The following is a 16,855-nucleotide window of genomic DNA, read 5'->3' on the forward strand; positions in this document are numbered from 1 at the left end:
TTGTGACCCAAGATATGATCTATCCTGGAGAATATTCCATGAGCACTTGAGAAAAATGTGTATTCTGTTGTTTTTGGATGGAATGTCCTGTAAATATCAATTAAGTCCATCTTGTTTTATGTATCATTTAAAGCTTGTGTTTCCTTATTTATTTTCATTTTGGATGATCTGTCCATTGGTAAAAGTGGGGTGTTAAAGTCCCCTACTATGATTGTGTTACTGTTGATTTCCCCGTTTATGGCTTTTGGTATTTGCCTTATGTATTGAGGTGATCCTATGTTGGATGCATAAGTATTTACAATTGTTATATCTTTTTCTTGGATCAATCCCTTGATCATTATGTAGTGTCCTTCTTTGTTTCTTGTAACAGTCTTTATTTTAAAATCTATTTTGTCTGATATGAGAATTGCTACTCCAGCTTTCTTCTGATTTCCATTTTCATGGAATATCTTTTTCTATCCCCTCACTTTCAGTCTGTATGTGTCCCTAGGCCTGAAGTAGGTCTCTTGTAGACAGCATATATATGGGTTTTGTGTTAGTATCCATTCAGCCAGTCTGTGTCTTTTGGTGGGCCCATTTAATCCATTTACATTTAAGGTAATTATCGATATGTATGTTCCTATTCCCATTTTCTTAATTGTTTTGCGTTTGTTATTGTAGGTCTTTTCCTTCTCGTGTTTCTTGCCTAGAGAAGTTCCTTTAGCGTTTGTTGTAAAGCTGGTTTGGTGGTGCTGAACTCTCTCAACTTTTGCTTGTCTGTAACGGTTTTAATTTCTCCATCAAATCTGAATGAGATCCTTGCTGGTAGAGTAATCTTGGCTGTAGGTTTTTCTCCTTCATCACTTTAAATATGTCCTGCCACTCCCTTCTGGCTTGCAGAGTTTCTACTGAAAGATCACCAGCTCCTACCATTATCAACACATCTTGTTTTTTCCTTACCTTCATCCACTCCTCCGCCTCCCATATTTTTCTGAAGCAAGTGCCAAACATCAAATTTATTCATCTGTAGTATATCAGAGTGTATCCTTAAAAAACACTTTAAAAGCATAACCACAATATCACAACAAAGAAACACAATTTCTTAATATCGAATAGCCAGTCATTGTTCAGTATTTCAATTGCCTAATGAATATCATAAAATGAAGCAGTACTTTATTTGTTTGAATCAGAATCCAAATAAGAGCTACCTTGTGCAACAAATTTTTTGTTATTATATAGGTTTCAGGTTTACATCATTATAATTCGACATCTGTATACACTACAAAGTAATCACCACCACAACTGTAATTAGTACCCATCACCGTACAGCTGACCCTCTTCACCCATTTTGCCCACCCTCCAAACCCCTTCCCCTCTGGTAACCACTAATCTAATCTCTGTATTTCTGAGTTTGTTTTGTTTTATTTTGTTTGTTCATTTGTTTTGTTTTTTAGATTCCACATATGAGTGAAATCATTCAGGATCTGTCTTTCTCCTTCTGACTTATTTCACTTAGCATAATACCTTCAAGGCCCATCCACATTGTCACAATTGGCAGGCTTGCATTATTTTTATGGCTGAGTAGTATTCGATTGTCTATATAACTGCAATTTCTTTATTCATTCATCCATCAGTGGACAGTTAGGTTGTTTCCATATCTTAGCTATTGTAAATAATACTGCAGTGAACATAGAGGTGTATATATTTTTTGAATTAATGTTTTGGTGTCCTCTGGATATATACCAAGAAGGGAATAGCTGGATTCTCTTAAATTTTTTTAATCTGTGGTTTTCCCTTTCATCGCTAGCTCATTTTCCCCAGTTTTACTGAGAAATAATTGACATACATCACTGTATAAATTTATGACATACAGCATGATAGTTGATTTACTTATCTTGTGAAATGATTAGCAAAATAGATTCAGCTAGCATTCGTCTTCTCATAAAGATACAATAAAAAAGAAGAGAAAGAAGGAAAATTGTGATGAGAACTCATAGGATTTAGTCTTTCAACAACTTTCCTGTATATCATACAGCAGTGTTAACTCTAGCCATGTTGTACATTACATCCCTAGTACTTATTTATCTTGTATCTGGAAGTTTGTACCTTTCCACCACCTTCATCCAATTTCCCCTTTCCCCATTCTCTGCCTCTGGTAAACCTCAAGTTTGATATGTTTTACTATGAGTTTTTTTTGTTTTTAGTTCCACATATAAGTGAGATCATACAGTGTTTGTCTTTCTCTGTCTGACTTATTTCACTTAGCATAATGCCTTCAAGTTCCATCATGTTGTTGCAAATGGTAGGATTTCCCATTTTTTATGGGTCAGTAATATTTCATTGTGTGTGTATATATATATATATATGCACACACATATATGTGTATGTATGTGTATATATATGTGTGGGTGTATATACACACTATATACATACACATACATACATACATATATATATATATATATATATATATATATATACATACTATAGTTTCTTTATTCATTCATCCATCAGTGGACACTTACATTGTTTCCATATCTTGATTATGCTGCTGTGAACATGGGAGTGCAAATATCTCTTTGACATAGTGTTTCCATTTCTTCAGATATATTCCCAGAAGTAGAATTGCTGGATCATATGGTACTTTAATTTTTAATTTTTCAGGAACATCCATACTGTTTCCAGTCCCAGCAACGTTGCACAACGGTCCCCTTTTCTCCACATCCTCACCAGCATTTGTTATCCCTTGTCTTTTTGATGGCCATTCTAATAGGCATGAGGTGTTATCTCATTGTGCTTTTCGTTTGCATTTCCCTAATGACCAGTGATGTTCAGCATTTTTTCATGTATCTGTTAGCCTTTTGTGTATCTTCTTTGGAGAAATGTCTATTCAGGTCCTTTGCCCATTTTTTAATTGGATTATTTGGTTTTTTGCTATTGAGTTGTATGAGTTCTTTATGTGTTTGGGATATTAACTCCTTATCAGATCTACGATTTGCAAATATTTTTCCCATTATATAGATTGTTTTTTCACTTTTATGGTTTCTTGTGCAGAAGCTTTTTAGTTTGATGTAGTCCCACTTGCTTATTTTAGATTTTGTTACTTGTGCTTTAGGTGTCATAGCCAAAAAAATCATTATCAAGACCCATGTCAAGGAGCTTTATTCCTGTTTCCTTATAGTTTCAGGTCTTACATCTAAGTATTTAATCCATTTTGGGTTAATTTTTGTAAGTGGTATAGATATGGGTCCAGTTTCATTCTAGTACATGAGAATATGCAATTATCCTGGCACCATTTATTGAAAAGACTGTCTTCTTCCGTTGAGTATTCTTGGCTGCTTTGTCAAATATTAGTTGACCATATATGCGTGGGTTTATCGAACCCATGTTTAATAGAACTGGCTGTCAGTTCTATTCCAATGGTCTCTTTGTCTGTTTCTATGCCAGTACCATACTGTTTTGATGACTATGGCTTCATAATATAGCCTGGAATCAGGAAGTATGATGCATCCTGCTTTTTTCTGCTTTCTCAGTATTTCTTTGGCTACTTGGAGTGTTTTGTGGTTCCATATAACTTTTAGGAGTGTTTTTTTCTACTTCTGTAAAAAAAATGCTATTGGAATCTTAATAGGAATTACATTGAATCTATAAATGGCTTTTGGTAGTATTGACATTTTAACACTCTTAATTCTTCCAGTCCATGAACACAAGATACCTTCCATTTATTTGTGTTTTCTTTGATTTCTTTCAATGTCTTGTAGTTTTCAGAGTAGAGATCTTTCACCTCCTTGATTAAATGTATTCCTTGATGCTATTATAAATGGGATTTATTTATTTTATTTCTTATTCAGGAAATTCATTGTTGGTGTATAGAAATACTACTGGTTTTTGTATGTTAATTTTGTATCCTGCGACTTTACTGAATTTACTGATTAAGTCTTAACATTTTTTTTTGAGTCTTTAGGATTTTCTATATATAAAATCATGCCATTGGCAAATAAGGACAATTTTACTGCTTCCTTTCCAGTTCTGATACATCTTATTTATTTTTCTTCCTGATTACTCCAGTTAGGACTTCTAATACTATGTTGACTAGGAGTGGTGACAATGGGCACTCCTGTCTTGTTCCTGATCTTAGAGGAAAAGCTTTCAACAGTTTTCCGTTGAGTATGATGTTAGCTGCGGGCTTGTCATATATGGCCTTTATTTTGTTGAGTTGGGTTTTTTCTATGCCTATATTGTTAAGAGTTTTTATCATGAATGGACGTTGAGTATTGTCAAATGCTTTTTCTGCATCTCTTGAGATAATCATATGATTTTTTCTTTTATCCTATTAATTGGATTATCACACTGATTGATTTGCGTATGTTGAACCATCCTTGCATCCCAGAGATAAATCCCACTGGATCATGGTGTATGATCATTTTAATATGCTACTGAATTTGATTTGCTAGTATTTTATTGAGAATTTTTGCGTCTGTACTTATCAGGGATACTGACCTGTAGTTTTCTTTTCTGATAGTGTCCTTTTCTGGTTTTGGTATCAGGGTAATGCTGGCCTTGAAAATGAGGTTGGGAAAGTGTTCCTTCGTCTTTGATTTTTTGGAAGAGTTTGAGAAGGATTGGTGTTGATTCTTCTTAAAATGTTTGGGAAAATTCACCAGTGAAGCCATCTGGTCCTAAGCTTTTCTTCATTGGGAGATTTTTGATTACTGATTCAATCTCTTTACTAGCAATTGGTCGTTCAGATTTTCTATTTCTTCCTGACTAGCAATTGGTCATTCAGGTTTTCTATTTTTCCTGATGCAGTCTTGGTAAGTTGTATGTCTGTAAGAATTTTTCCATTTCTTCTAGGTTGTTCAGTTCGTTGGTGTATGGTTATTCAGAGGAGCCTCTTATGATCCTTTGTATTTCTGTAGTATAAATTATTAAATAATGTGTCCTTTTTCATTCATAATTTTGTTTATTTGGGTCCTCTCTGTTTTTTCCCTAGGTAGTCTAATTAAGGGTTTGTCAATTTTGTTTATCTTTTCAAAGAACCAACTCTTTGTTTGGTTAACCTTTTCTATTGTTTTTCTCTTTTATTCATTTATGCTGCAATATTTATTATTTCTTTAATTCTGCTAACTTTGGGCTCAGTTTGTCCTTCTTTTTCTAGTTCCTTAAGGCACAAAATTAGATTGTTTATTTGGGATCTTCCTTAATGTAGGTGCTTATTGCTATGAACTTCCCTCTTAGAACTGGCTTTTAATGCATCCCAGAAGTTCTGGTATTTGTATTTCCATTTTAATTTGTCTCTTTGTATTTGCCCTTTAGTTTCTTCCTTAATCTATTGGTTATTCAGGAGAGTGTTTTTTAATTTCCATATATTTTTGAATTTTCCAGTTTTCCTCTTGTTATTGAGTTCTAGTTTCATGGCATTGTGGTCAGAGAAGATATCTGGTATGATTTTAATCTTCCTGAATTTGCTAAGACTTGTTTTGTGGCCTAACATATGGTCTATCCTAGAAAATGTTCCACATACACTTCTGCCATTGTTGGATAGAATGTTCTATGTATGTTTGTTAGGTCCATTTGGTCTATAGTGTTGTTGAAATCCTTTGTTTCCTTTATGACTTTCTGTCTGGATGATCTGTCCATTTTTGAGAGTGGGATATTCAAGTCCCCAACTTTATTCTATTACAGTTTATTTCTCCTTTTAGCTCTGCTAGTTTGTGCTTTATATATTTACATGCTCCACTGTTGGGTGCATAAATATTTATAATTGTTATATCTTCTTGATGTATCTACCACTTTACCATTATATAATGGCCTTCTTTGTCTCTTTTTAACACTTTTAGTTTGAAGTCTATTTTGTCTGATATAAATATAGCTACCCCTGCTTTTTGGGGGGGATGGGATTACCATTTGCTTGAAAGTTTGAAACGCCTTTTTCCATCCCTTCATTCTCAGTCCATATGGGTCCTTATGGCTATAGTGAGTCTCTTATAGGCATCATAACATTGACTCTTGTTGGATTTATTCGTTCAGCCGTTTCATGTCTTTTGATTGGAGAATTTAATCTGTTTACATTTAAACTAATTAATGATAGGGACTTAGTATTGTCATTTTATTCTTTGTGTTCTGGCCCTTTTGTGATCCATTGTTCCTTCTTTCTTTTTTTGCTGTCTTTGGTATTAGTTACTTTGACTTTCTCTCATGTTCCTTTGTGTAATTACTATAGATTTTTACCTGTACTTACTATGAATCCAGATGAGATCCACCTTGTGCAACTGGTTGATTTCTCTTCAGTTATTTTAATCTATGGTTTCTCCTTCCATTTCAACCTCTTTTTTTAGGTTTTATGATTTATTTGTTGAAGAAACTGTATTGTTTGCCTGTAGCATTTCCCATAGTCTGGTTTGTTTTCTGATTGCACACCTGTGGCTGTTTAACATATTCCTCTGTCCTATATCTCCTATAAATTGATAGTTGGACCTTGAGGCTTTCTAGGTTCAAGTTTGATATTTTATCTATACCAACTTTTTTGAGGTATAACTGACATATAATGTATACAACATAATGATTTGATATTTGTATATATTGCAAAATGATGACTACAGTAGATCTAGTTAACATCTCTCACCATACATAGTTACAAAATTTTTTTCTGGTGATGAGAACTTTTAAGATCTACTCTCTTAGCAACTTTCAAATGTACAGTACGGCATCACTAATTATAGTTACCATGTTGTATATCACATCCCCATGACTCATTTATTTTTTAACTGAAAGTTTGTATCTTTTGACTTTCTTCACCTGTTTGGTCCACCCAGCCGCTGCCTCTGGCAACCACCAATCTCTTCCCTGTACATGAGCTTGGCTTTTTGGTTTTTGGTTTGTTTGTTTTTATTGTTTTAAAATTCTGCTTATGATCATCTTTGTTTCATAAACACTTTAAAAACATTACTTAGATTTCACCAAAAATTTTTTTAATTTATTTATTTATTTTTGGCTGCGTTGGGTCTTCATTGGTGCATGCGGGCTTTCTCCAGTTGTGGTGAGCAGGGGCTACTCTTCATTGCAGTGCACAGGGTTCTCACTGTGGCGGCTTCTTTGTTGTGGAGCACAGGCTCTAGGCGCGTGGGCTTCAGTAGCTGTGGCTCACAGGCTCTAGAGCACAGGTTCAGTAGTTGTGGTGCATGGGCTTAGTTGCTCTGTGGCATGTGGGATCGTCCCAGACCAGGGCTCGAACCCACGTCCCCTGAATTGGCAGGCAGATTCTTAACCACTGCACCACCAGGGAAGTCCCCAAAATTTACTATTTATCACAATAAGACATTGAGGCATTTAGAGCAAATGATATTCCTATTTACACAGATTTTTAGATCCACATGTAGGTGAGATTATATTTGTATTTGTCTTTCTTTATCTGACTTATTTCACTTAACATAATGCCCTCAAAGTCTATTCATGTTGTCACAAACGGCAAGATTTCATTCTTTTTTATGGCTGAATAATAGTTCATTGATTGTATATCACATCATTTTTATCCATTCATCTGTCGATGGACACCTTGGTTGTTTCTGTATCTTAGCTATTGTAAGTAATGCTGCAACAAATATAGGGGTGCATATATCTTTTCACTGTTGATGTTTTTGTTTCCTCCAGATAGATACAAAGAAGTGGAATTGCTGGGTCCTATGGTAGTTTTATTTTTAAGTTTTTGAGAAACCTCCATACTGTTTTCCATAATGGCTGCACCATTTTACATTCCCACCAGCAGTGCGCAAGGGTTCCTTTTCTCCACATCCTCTTTTTGATGATAGCCATTCTGACAGGTGTGAGGTGATATCTTATCATAGATTTGATTTGCATTTCCCTGAAGATTAGTGATGCTGAGCATCTTTTCAAGTACCATTGACCTTGTGTATGTCTTCTTTGGATAGATGTCTATTCAGTTCCTTTGCCCACTTTTTAATTGGGTTCTTTGGTTTCTGGCTGTCAAGTTGTATGAGTTTTTATATACTTTGGATATTAGCTCCTTGTCAGATATATGATTTGCAAATATTTTCTCTCATTCAGTAGGTTTCCTTATCATTTTATGGATGGTTTCCTTTGCTGTGCAGAAGCTTTTTAGTTTGATGTAGTCCCACTTGTTCCTTTTTGCTTTAGTTTCCTTTGCTTTAGGTGTCAAATTCAAAAAATCATTGCAATGACTGACGTTAAGGAGCTTATTGCCTATGTTTTCTTCTAGGAGTTCTATGGTTTTAGGTCTTACATTCAAGCTTTTAATCCATTTGAGTTCATTTTTGTGAGTGGCATAGAGTGGTACAATTTCTTTTTCTTTTTTTTTTTTCACGTGTGGCTGTCCAGCTTTCCCAACCCATTTGTTGAAGAGAGTGTCCTTTGCCCATTGTATATTCTTGGCTCCTTTGTCATAAATTAATAGACTATGTATGCTTGGGTTTATTTCTGGGCTCTCTAATCTATTCCATTGATCTTTGTGTCTGTTTTCATGCCAGCACCATACTGTTTTGGTTACTATAGCCGTGTAATATAGTTTGAAATCTGAGCGTGTGATGCCTCTAGCTTTGCTCTTCTTCTCAAGATAGCTTTGACAGTTCAGGGTTTTGTGGTTCCATACAGATTTTAGGAGTGTTTTTTCTATTTCTGTGAAAAAATAGCATTGGAATTTTGATAGGGATTACATTGAATCTGTACTTTGCTTTGGGTAGTATGGACATTTTAACAATATTAATTCTTCTAATCCATGAGCATGGAGTATCTTTCCATTTATTTGTGTCTTCTCCAGTTTCTTTCATCACTTTCTTGTCATTTTCAGTGTACGGGTCTTTCACCTCCTTGGTTAAATTTATTCCTAAGTATTTTATTCTTTGATTTTTTTTTTCTAAGCAAGACTGCTTGATAGGTGGTTCTGTCTTCTTCTGTCTGGAGGTGACTAATGTCAGCTTGTCTATTCTTTTGTGATTTCAGCAGCATTGATGCTCATTGCCTAGATTCATTAGGTCATTAGGGATTGCAAAATGATATTTTAATTCTGTCACTGCTTCTTTATTATTTACTAGCTAGAATACTTTTATATAGAGATACTTTCTCATTAACTACTTGGTTATTTGAGGTACAGTTCAAATAAGAAAGAAAGGATAAATGCTTGATTCTTTCCCTTTATTTACCACTCTTCAACATAATAAGTTGGCTCTCTCACATCCTCTACTGGTGGCAAATCAGTGTTTTTAAATACCATTATGAACTCACAGGATGAAATACCTCTAATATATCCATTGAAGTTATTATCTTTCCTCATAGTCAAATTGTCTCATCTTTGGTCAGTGGAAGCTTCTTCAAGCTGATTCCCAAATTCTTTTGACATGGCCCTAGTAGATTTTATTTCCTTCCTTGCTATCTGGTGTGATAAAATCACCTGATCTTCTATTGTTCATTTCTTGTTCCAGCCGTTTCTTCAAGGAGCTCTGATTCCTGTTAATGAGAAATAATATTTCAAGGCCACAAACCAGGCACTAGCACTTCTCTTTGCTACTGAGTTGGTCATTGTTTCTTGGAATTTTCAGAGGACAAGCCAATACATACATGGGTTTTTTAAAAAGATAAAATGTATCTTTCCTTCTTTTCAACGCTCCTATATCTCAGCATTTAAAAGAAGCTGCGGAGAATCCCCAAAGGTGACACACGTAGTTAAGAATTTAATGTAGAAGGAACAGCCATAATAACAATGCCTCATGTTTCTAAAGCAGCGTTCCAATTAAAAATGTATGGCATCTCGGCGTTTTGTCTCCTCTATCCTCACGACATCTCTCTGAGAAACTGAGGCTTCACTTGCTCTGCTTTACACACGGGGGAGATGGAGCCATGAGGAAGTGTGAGCTGGAACAGAACTGGGACTGAAATCCTTCTTTTCCCACCCCTCTCTCCTATTTGTCCATGTGGCAAATGCAGGATTTTTATAGTTTTTGGATTCTGTTCCCCACTGAACTGCCACATAATTGGCAGGCTGTGTCCCCATGCCTGCCTCACTTGGAACTCTCTGGAATCCTCAGTGAATGTACAAAGTGCCTCAGCTAACACAAGCTGTTGCCTCCAGAATCTCCTTATAAATGAGCCACAAGGCTTCCATAGGTCTTTCTCCTAGTGAGTGAAAATAAATAACACAAAATATAGCGAATGCAGGCCGTGAACAGCAGGCTGAGGGAAACGGTCTCCTGTCCGTCTCTAAAGGAGCGTTGTATTCAGTTTCTAAATGATTCATCTCTTCCCTCCCCATCACTGGTGTCATTTTTGAAAACCAGCTGTTCATTGGAAAGGTCTTTCCATCCCCACAGACTACTACTGTGTAAAGTTTCAAGGTTGAGTTCAGCTTGAAATTTGAATTTAATATTGTATGGAATCACAAGGAGAAAAGCAATCAGCCTGCCTCGAGTGAGTTTTTTGAGCTGAATCTGTATTACCGTGAGCACAAGTTTCTCATTCCTGCTGGAGGGCTCTGGAGTAATCAAGGAAACTTTCTCATCTCCCACTCTGCCCCACCCCCTTTTATCTTTTAGTGTCTGTCGGGTTTGAATATGAGACCTGCCCCAGTCTCATCCTGTGGGAGAAAAGGACAGCCCTCCTTCAGGGATTTGAGCTGGACCCTTCCAACCTCGGGGGCTGGTCCCTGGACAAACATCACATCCTCAACGTTAAAAGTGGTATGTGAGCACATTTCCTTTTCCCAAATACGGCCTAGTCTTGCCTCTGGAACCTTCTCTCCAGCCTTGACATTTAAGCGGTAGCCCCCTCCCCTTCCCGCAGCTCTTTTTCATCAAATAACCAAAATACTCGTAGGTTTTACCACCTTCTCCTTTTAAACGTCAAGGAATGTTGAGCTGTTTTTCCCAGACCATCCACCTTAGTGTACCTCACAGTTCTTCTTCAGTGATCTCTACAAATGTTATCTTACCCCGTACCATGGCCTTGGGGTTTCCGTGTCCTATTACAGCTCTCTCAGCATCCTGAGGAAGTTGGGGAGCTCCCCAAAGTTGCCGTTGCCTACTGTTTCTCTTCCATCTGTCACTTCCCCTCGTCCTCAGTAAGCCGATAGAAGTGTCCTCCCCAGAGGGCTGCAGTAACTGCCCCCATTTACTGCCCCAGGAATCCTACACAAGGGCACTGGGGAGAACCAGTTCCTGACCCAGCAGCCCGCCATCATCACCAGCATCATGGGCAACGGCCGCCGCCGGAGCATTTCCTGTCCTAGCTGCAACGGCCTTGCTGAAGGCAACAAGCTGCTAGCCCCAGTAGCTCTGGCTGTTGGAGTCGATGGGAGCCTCTTCGTTGGTGACTTCAATTACATCCGGCGCATCTTTCCCTCCCGAAACGTGACCAGCATTTTGGAGTTACGGTAAGTGACTGCACAGAAAACCTTCTTTTGCCCTATTGCCCCCACTGCTACAAAACTTCCCTGGGTAAATGGTGGCCACATGTGGGGCTCTTCAGAGAATACAGATTCTGTGTGATGGGCTGAGGTTTAAAACCTAGGCCTGGAATCAGATAAGGACTAGGGGAAATGCTTTGTGTATCTATAAAACACTGCATGTGTATTTAGTACAGTTGTTGACACCTGCCTTACAGCAAAGGAGAAAGCCTTCAGTCATGGTGCTGGGGGTGGGACCTGGGTAGCCGTATTGTATAAAACCTTCACCTGTGAATCTGATACATACCAAATAGTGAAAGGACCACTACTTTAAGCTGATGGTCCATTTACTTTAAGCTGATGGTCCATTTCACGGGTTTCTAAAGTGGCACTTCTTAAAAATACAGATTCCTGGAGCCCACCCCCGGAGGCACTGGTTCAGTAAGTCTAGAGAAGGGCCGAGGCATCTTTTCTCTTTGACAGGCTCTGTAGAAGATTCTGATGCACATCAAAGTTTAAGAACCTCTAACATTCATTTATTAATTCAGGCATTTATACTGAGCACCTCTATGTGCTAGCTCTCTATGAATTTTCTGGATCTGTGCACATTTACTAGGATCTGACTTGGAAGTACTGCATAGGCCTTGCTAGGTAACTTCTGGCCAACCCTGGGAGATTCTTCCTGGCCATTGCTAGCTGCTGAGTCTGAAGTCCAGGTCTCTGTGCTGGACAAAAGCTCTTTGAAACTCTCTTTTCAGGAAAGTTGATTCCAGGCCCTCAAATCTAGAGAGGGATCTGTAAGGAGAGGGAGAAATGCAGTCTATAAATAAGGGAAATAATTCATTCAACAAGGCAAATATATACTATGTGCAGAACTGTCTGGAGAAGGGAAAAAAGAACAAAACAAACAGAGGAACAAGCAAAGCCTCAGTTGTGTTTGTGGTCTGATAGAGAACTTCAAACTAAATCATGTGGACAAATTAAAAAATTTTCAAGAAGCAGTAAATGCCATAAGGAAACTCTAACGGGGTGAGAAATAGGAACCGTGGTGGTGGGAAGGAGGGAGAAAGAAGCTTCGAAAGATAAAGTAGTCAGAGAAACCCCTCATACTAGGTGATATCTGAGGTGGGACCTGAATGATGAGATCAGCCACGTGAAGACCTGGCGAAGAGTATCCCAGGCAGAGAAAAGCTGTGCAAAAGCCCTAACATCAGCAGATAGCCTGCTTATTTAAGGTACTGATGGAAGTCCAGTATGGACTTCTGGGGGTGTATCAGAGTGGGGCAGAGAGGTAGATAGGGGACCAGCGCTTCAGGGTCTGAATGACCATGTCGACATGTGTGACTCGTATTCTGCTTTTAAATTTATTTTATTGAAGTATAGTTGATTTACTGTGTTGTGTTAATTTCTGCTGTACAGCAAAGTGATTCAGTTATACATACATATGCATTTGTCTTCATTTTCTTTTCCATTATGTAATGCACAGCCATTGGAATTTGAAGTAGGAAGGGGGGTGGAGCTGACATGATCTGATTGGCATTTTTTAAAGAGGACTCTGGCTGTTGGGTGAAGAATGGACTGTTGGGGTGTAAGACTACAGGGGAGCTGTAGCACTTGTCCAGGATTTGGGTGATGGTGAGATGGACTAGGGTGGTAGCAGGGGAGATGGGGAGCTTCCAATTGGGATATATTTTCGAAGTAAATCTGATAGGAATTGTGTTTATAGGGTACAAAAAAAAATGAGAGAAAAAAAGAGAGAGGAGAGAAGAATCAAGGGTGATGCTAGGATTTTGACCTGAGCGGCCAAATGGGCGGTGGTGTTTTCTGAGGCAGCTTCAGCTGCCAAGTGAAGGACTTAGAAGAAGTCACAGGCTGCACCTACATTTTGTGTCTCTGAGGGCCCTCCTCGGGGAGAGATTAGTGCTCTGACCACCGGAAAGTGATGCTGGGTGTTCTGAGGAGCTGAGACTGTGCCAGGCACGGGGAGGGGTAAAAGGAGAGAAGAAAACCCAGCTTCCACCCAAGAAGGTTCCAGCCTCAGTGATCAGTGATCCAGGATGTGTTTACCAAGCATTAGGGTGGGTCAGGCCCGTGCTGGGCTCTGAGAGTCCAAGAGGGGATGAAACCCAGGCTCAAAGAGCACCCATTCGAGGGTGAGAGATGGGGAGCTGGGCAAGGAAAGGCAATTCAAGCTGTGTTCTCGAAGAGCCAACAACCAACCGTCATGGACACACAGAGGGGGAGGCCACGGGGTAGAGTAACAGGGTGTAATCACCGAAAGGCGAACAGTGAGAGTAAGAAGGACACAAAGTGGAAGAGGCTGGATAACCCTCAGGCTGTCCAAATGACAATCAGACAAGCCACCCTCCTAGAGCTCCCCAACTAGGTCCCTTTCCCAATATGCTTACTTCCTTTCTTACCCTAGTAAAGCATCTTCTTTGTAGGCATCCTCTGGGCAGTAGAGAGCCGTGAAAGCAGGCAGGGAAGGGGGTGGAGCTAGCACTGGGCTTTTCCATGAGGGCTGCATGATTTCATCTGGCATTTGTCAGCCTCCACATCTGGCCCTTGCTTCTTTGTCACCTCTCTTCCTGCTCAGAGCCACATCAGCCCTTGCCTGCCCATCCCCGCCTCCACACCTTGACTCACTCTACTTAAAATACCTTCTCTACCTCATCTCCCTCATCAGTTCCATCTTTAAGACTGGGCTCTTCCATGAAGCCCAGTCTCCCCAGCAGAAATAATTCTCTCCCTCCCCTGGGCCACTTAACTCTAATTTTCCACAAAGGTGACACCATTGACTGCCTTGGTTTTTAGCTATTTCTGCAAGTCTGTAGGGCCCCAGGGTGTGAACTTCTGTAGAGCCGGCACCTTTGACAGCTTGGCCCCTTGATGCCCAGAGCGGTGCCTGGCCCACAGGAGGGGGTCAAGACATGTTGCTTGAGTTAAAGGGGACAAAGACCAGCACCCACCCTTTGGTTGGAGTTTGTCCCTGATTCCACATCTCTGAAGTTGCAGGGGCCACAACATCAATGGTACAAGCTAAGGGCCCACGTGGTGACATTGAGGACAGCTGCGGAGAAGTGTAACTGTCAATTTCCCTTCACGGCTGTGTGATTTTTTTTTTTTTTTCCCTTTTTAACCTCCTTTGGACTTGCTCTTGTTTTATCAGCCAGGTATCCAGGCGATTAGAAGTTAAGCTTTAACAAGAACACTGGTTTGATTCCTCTTTTCTTCCCACTACATACCTGAAAACAAAGGGATGTCAATCCCCTCTCTTCAAAACAGTAACCAGCAAAGGGCGGGGAGGTGTGGGGGCGTGGGCGGGCAGGGAGAGACCTGTCGTGATTCTGTCTTTTCTCCATTGTGAGTTGGCAGCTGAATGATCCAGTTTCGGGAGTCGGTGCCCATCCCTGTCTCACTTACCCAACCCAGAGCTGAGCCTCCGAACCCGAATTTTATTTAAATGTTCGCTCTCCTTCTTCCTTGCTTCTTCCTTTGCCTAACCAAAACATGCAGGGGCAGAGTTCTATGTGCTTGAAAAACGTCTGATGGTAGAAAGAGCCTTATTCCTAGGTAAACCGGTTATCACCTGCCAGCTCCAATTCCACTGGCATTCAAGACATTTTCAACACCCACTTCCCCAGAAAGCCTGATACCCCACCTCTAGGAGCCCATTTCCCTTCTCATAACTATCACCCTCTTCAGATGGTCCTTGGAAAACCTGGGCCCTGGGGAGTAGAGTAAATCTGTCAGTCACTCACATCTTAGGGTGAACTTCGGTCAGCGGAAAAGCTTTCCCTTCTCCCCCATTTGAGACTATCTCAAGACCTGAACCCCAGTGTGAGGCAGCAAATGATAATGGATGGGACAGTGTCTCTCTGCCTTTTCCTAACTTGGCCCCTTTCCATAAACATGAGAATCTCACACTTCCCTTCATGTTTGAGAGTCTAATTTTTTTTTCATTTTCCCGTTATAAAATTATATTATGATATGAACTATGCTTTTTTTTCCCAACTAAAACACTTCCCCATGCTGAGATTCTGACGGTGGTATTGGGGTAGGTCACCAGCATCATTGCACCAGGGAGGATGTTTAGGGGAGGGAATGGTCCAGCCCAAATGTGTGAGTGCTAGAGAGGGAAGAGAAGCAAGAAAAGTGGGAGCCTAGGAAGGCGGGCAAGGGTAGCAGAAATTGAAAGTAAGCTTCACGAAAGGCCAGCTTTGCCTGAGAGTACAGCTCCAACAGACCCTGCTTAATGCCAACATAGAACATTAGGGAGGAGAAAGAGATTGTAGTCAGAGAGGAGTGCTTTCTCTGTGAGGTCAGGGTATAAACATGGAGGTCAGGAAACAAAATATAACACAGCACCTACCCAGAGTAACAATGACAACAATATTTCCGTAAAATTTTGGACAGTTCTTGGCACTGTGTCCAAAGCTCTTTCACCAAGGAGGTACCCAGGTTTCATGGGGCCTGAATCTTATGCAATTTTGGAATGAAACTATTATTGAGGATAAGAAAAGAAACCAAAACAAATTGCAAATTTTGAAAGTCTGACAATTAGTGCAAACATCACAAAATCCAGACAAATAACCTAAAATTTGTTGTTAATTAACTATTACACTTCCATGATATATGACTTCTCCACTGAGCACTCCACTTTCTGTAATGATGCTAGGTGAGTTGGCACAATAGGGCAGGAGGATTCCTGAAAGCCGTGAGTACCAGAATGGCTAGCAACCATCTAAAAGATGGTGGAAGGACCGTGTGTGAGCCGCATAAGCACATCCGCCTAAAACTGAACTATATGTATCTCAACTCACTTCTCTTTAGTTAGAACTAAAACATACAAACAAAAACTGTGGCTGCTCCAACTTCACCCTGTTCTGTGGCACAGAGGGATAGAATTGGAATGAAAAGAGACAACAGTCTCAACTTACTGCAGCTTTGTGATTCTGAGAAGAACGTGAGGGATTGGAACTCATCCAAGGCAGGGTCTGGCAGCAGAAGGGAAGCAGCTTATTCCTTTCCTCCACTCAAGAACCCATTTTTCCAGCCCTTACTCTCTCCAGGGCTCTCTACTCAGAATCAGCCGTATGGAGATGAGTCAGTCATGTCCAGATTTACTTACTCACTTCTGTTCACGATGAAGCTAGGAAGACAAGCACACACACAGAAATCACAAGACAGCCTGCTGAGAGCTCCCTGAGACAAGCAGAGAAGGCTTGGAGAGACCCTGAAAGCTTTGCAGGGGAGTCATTGAGACTCCACAGTGTGAAGAGCTAATCCATCTCAACTCTTGAATCGGAGACACCACTTTCTCCTCAAAGGGTTGGTTTCTTTGAAGCCATGGACGCAAAGCCCAGGCCTGTCCCTTGTAAGTAGGGCACCTGTGCTCTTCTGTTGGGTTGGCCCAAAAGTTCATTTGGTTTTAAGAAAAATAAAAGACCTTTTTCATTTTCACCA

The 16,855-nt window shown here is 39.9% G+C and overlaps 1 protein-coding gene across 1 annotated transcript in view; it reads left to right on the forward strand.

The window, feature by feature from the left end:
- Positions 1-16,855, forward strand: part of TENM2 (teneurin transmembrane protein 2) — a 554,076-nt gene that overhangs the window by 468,411 nt on the left and 68,810 nt on the right. Inside the window, exons 17-18 of the mRNA XM_055086878.1 lie at positions 10,542-10,685; positions 11,128-11,377. Of these exons, the coding sequence (XP_054942853.1) occupies positions 10,542-10,685; positions 11,128-11,377 (394 nt within the window). The remainder of the gene's footprint in view (positions 1-10,541; positions 10,686-11,127; positions 11,378-16,855) is intronic.

Source organism: Physeter macrocephalus, chromosome 8 (assembly GCF_002837175.3).
Source record: "Physeter macrocephalus isolate SW-GA chromosome 8, ASM283717v5, whole genome shotgun sequence".
In the NCBI taxonomy this organism is placed as follows: domain Eukaryota; kingdom Metazoa; phylum Chordata; class Mammalia; order Artiodactyla; family Physeteridae; genus Physeter; species Physeter macrocephalus.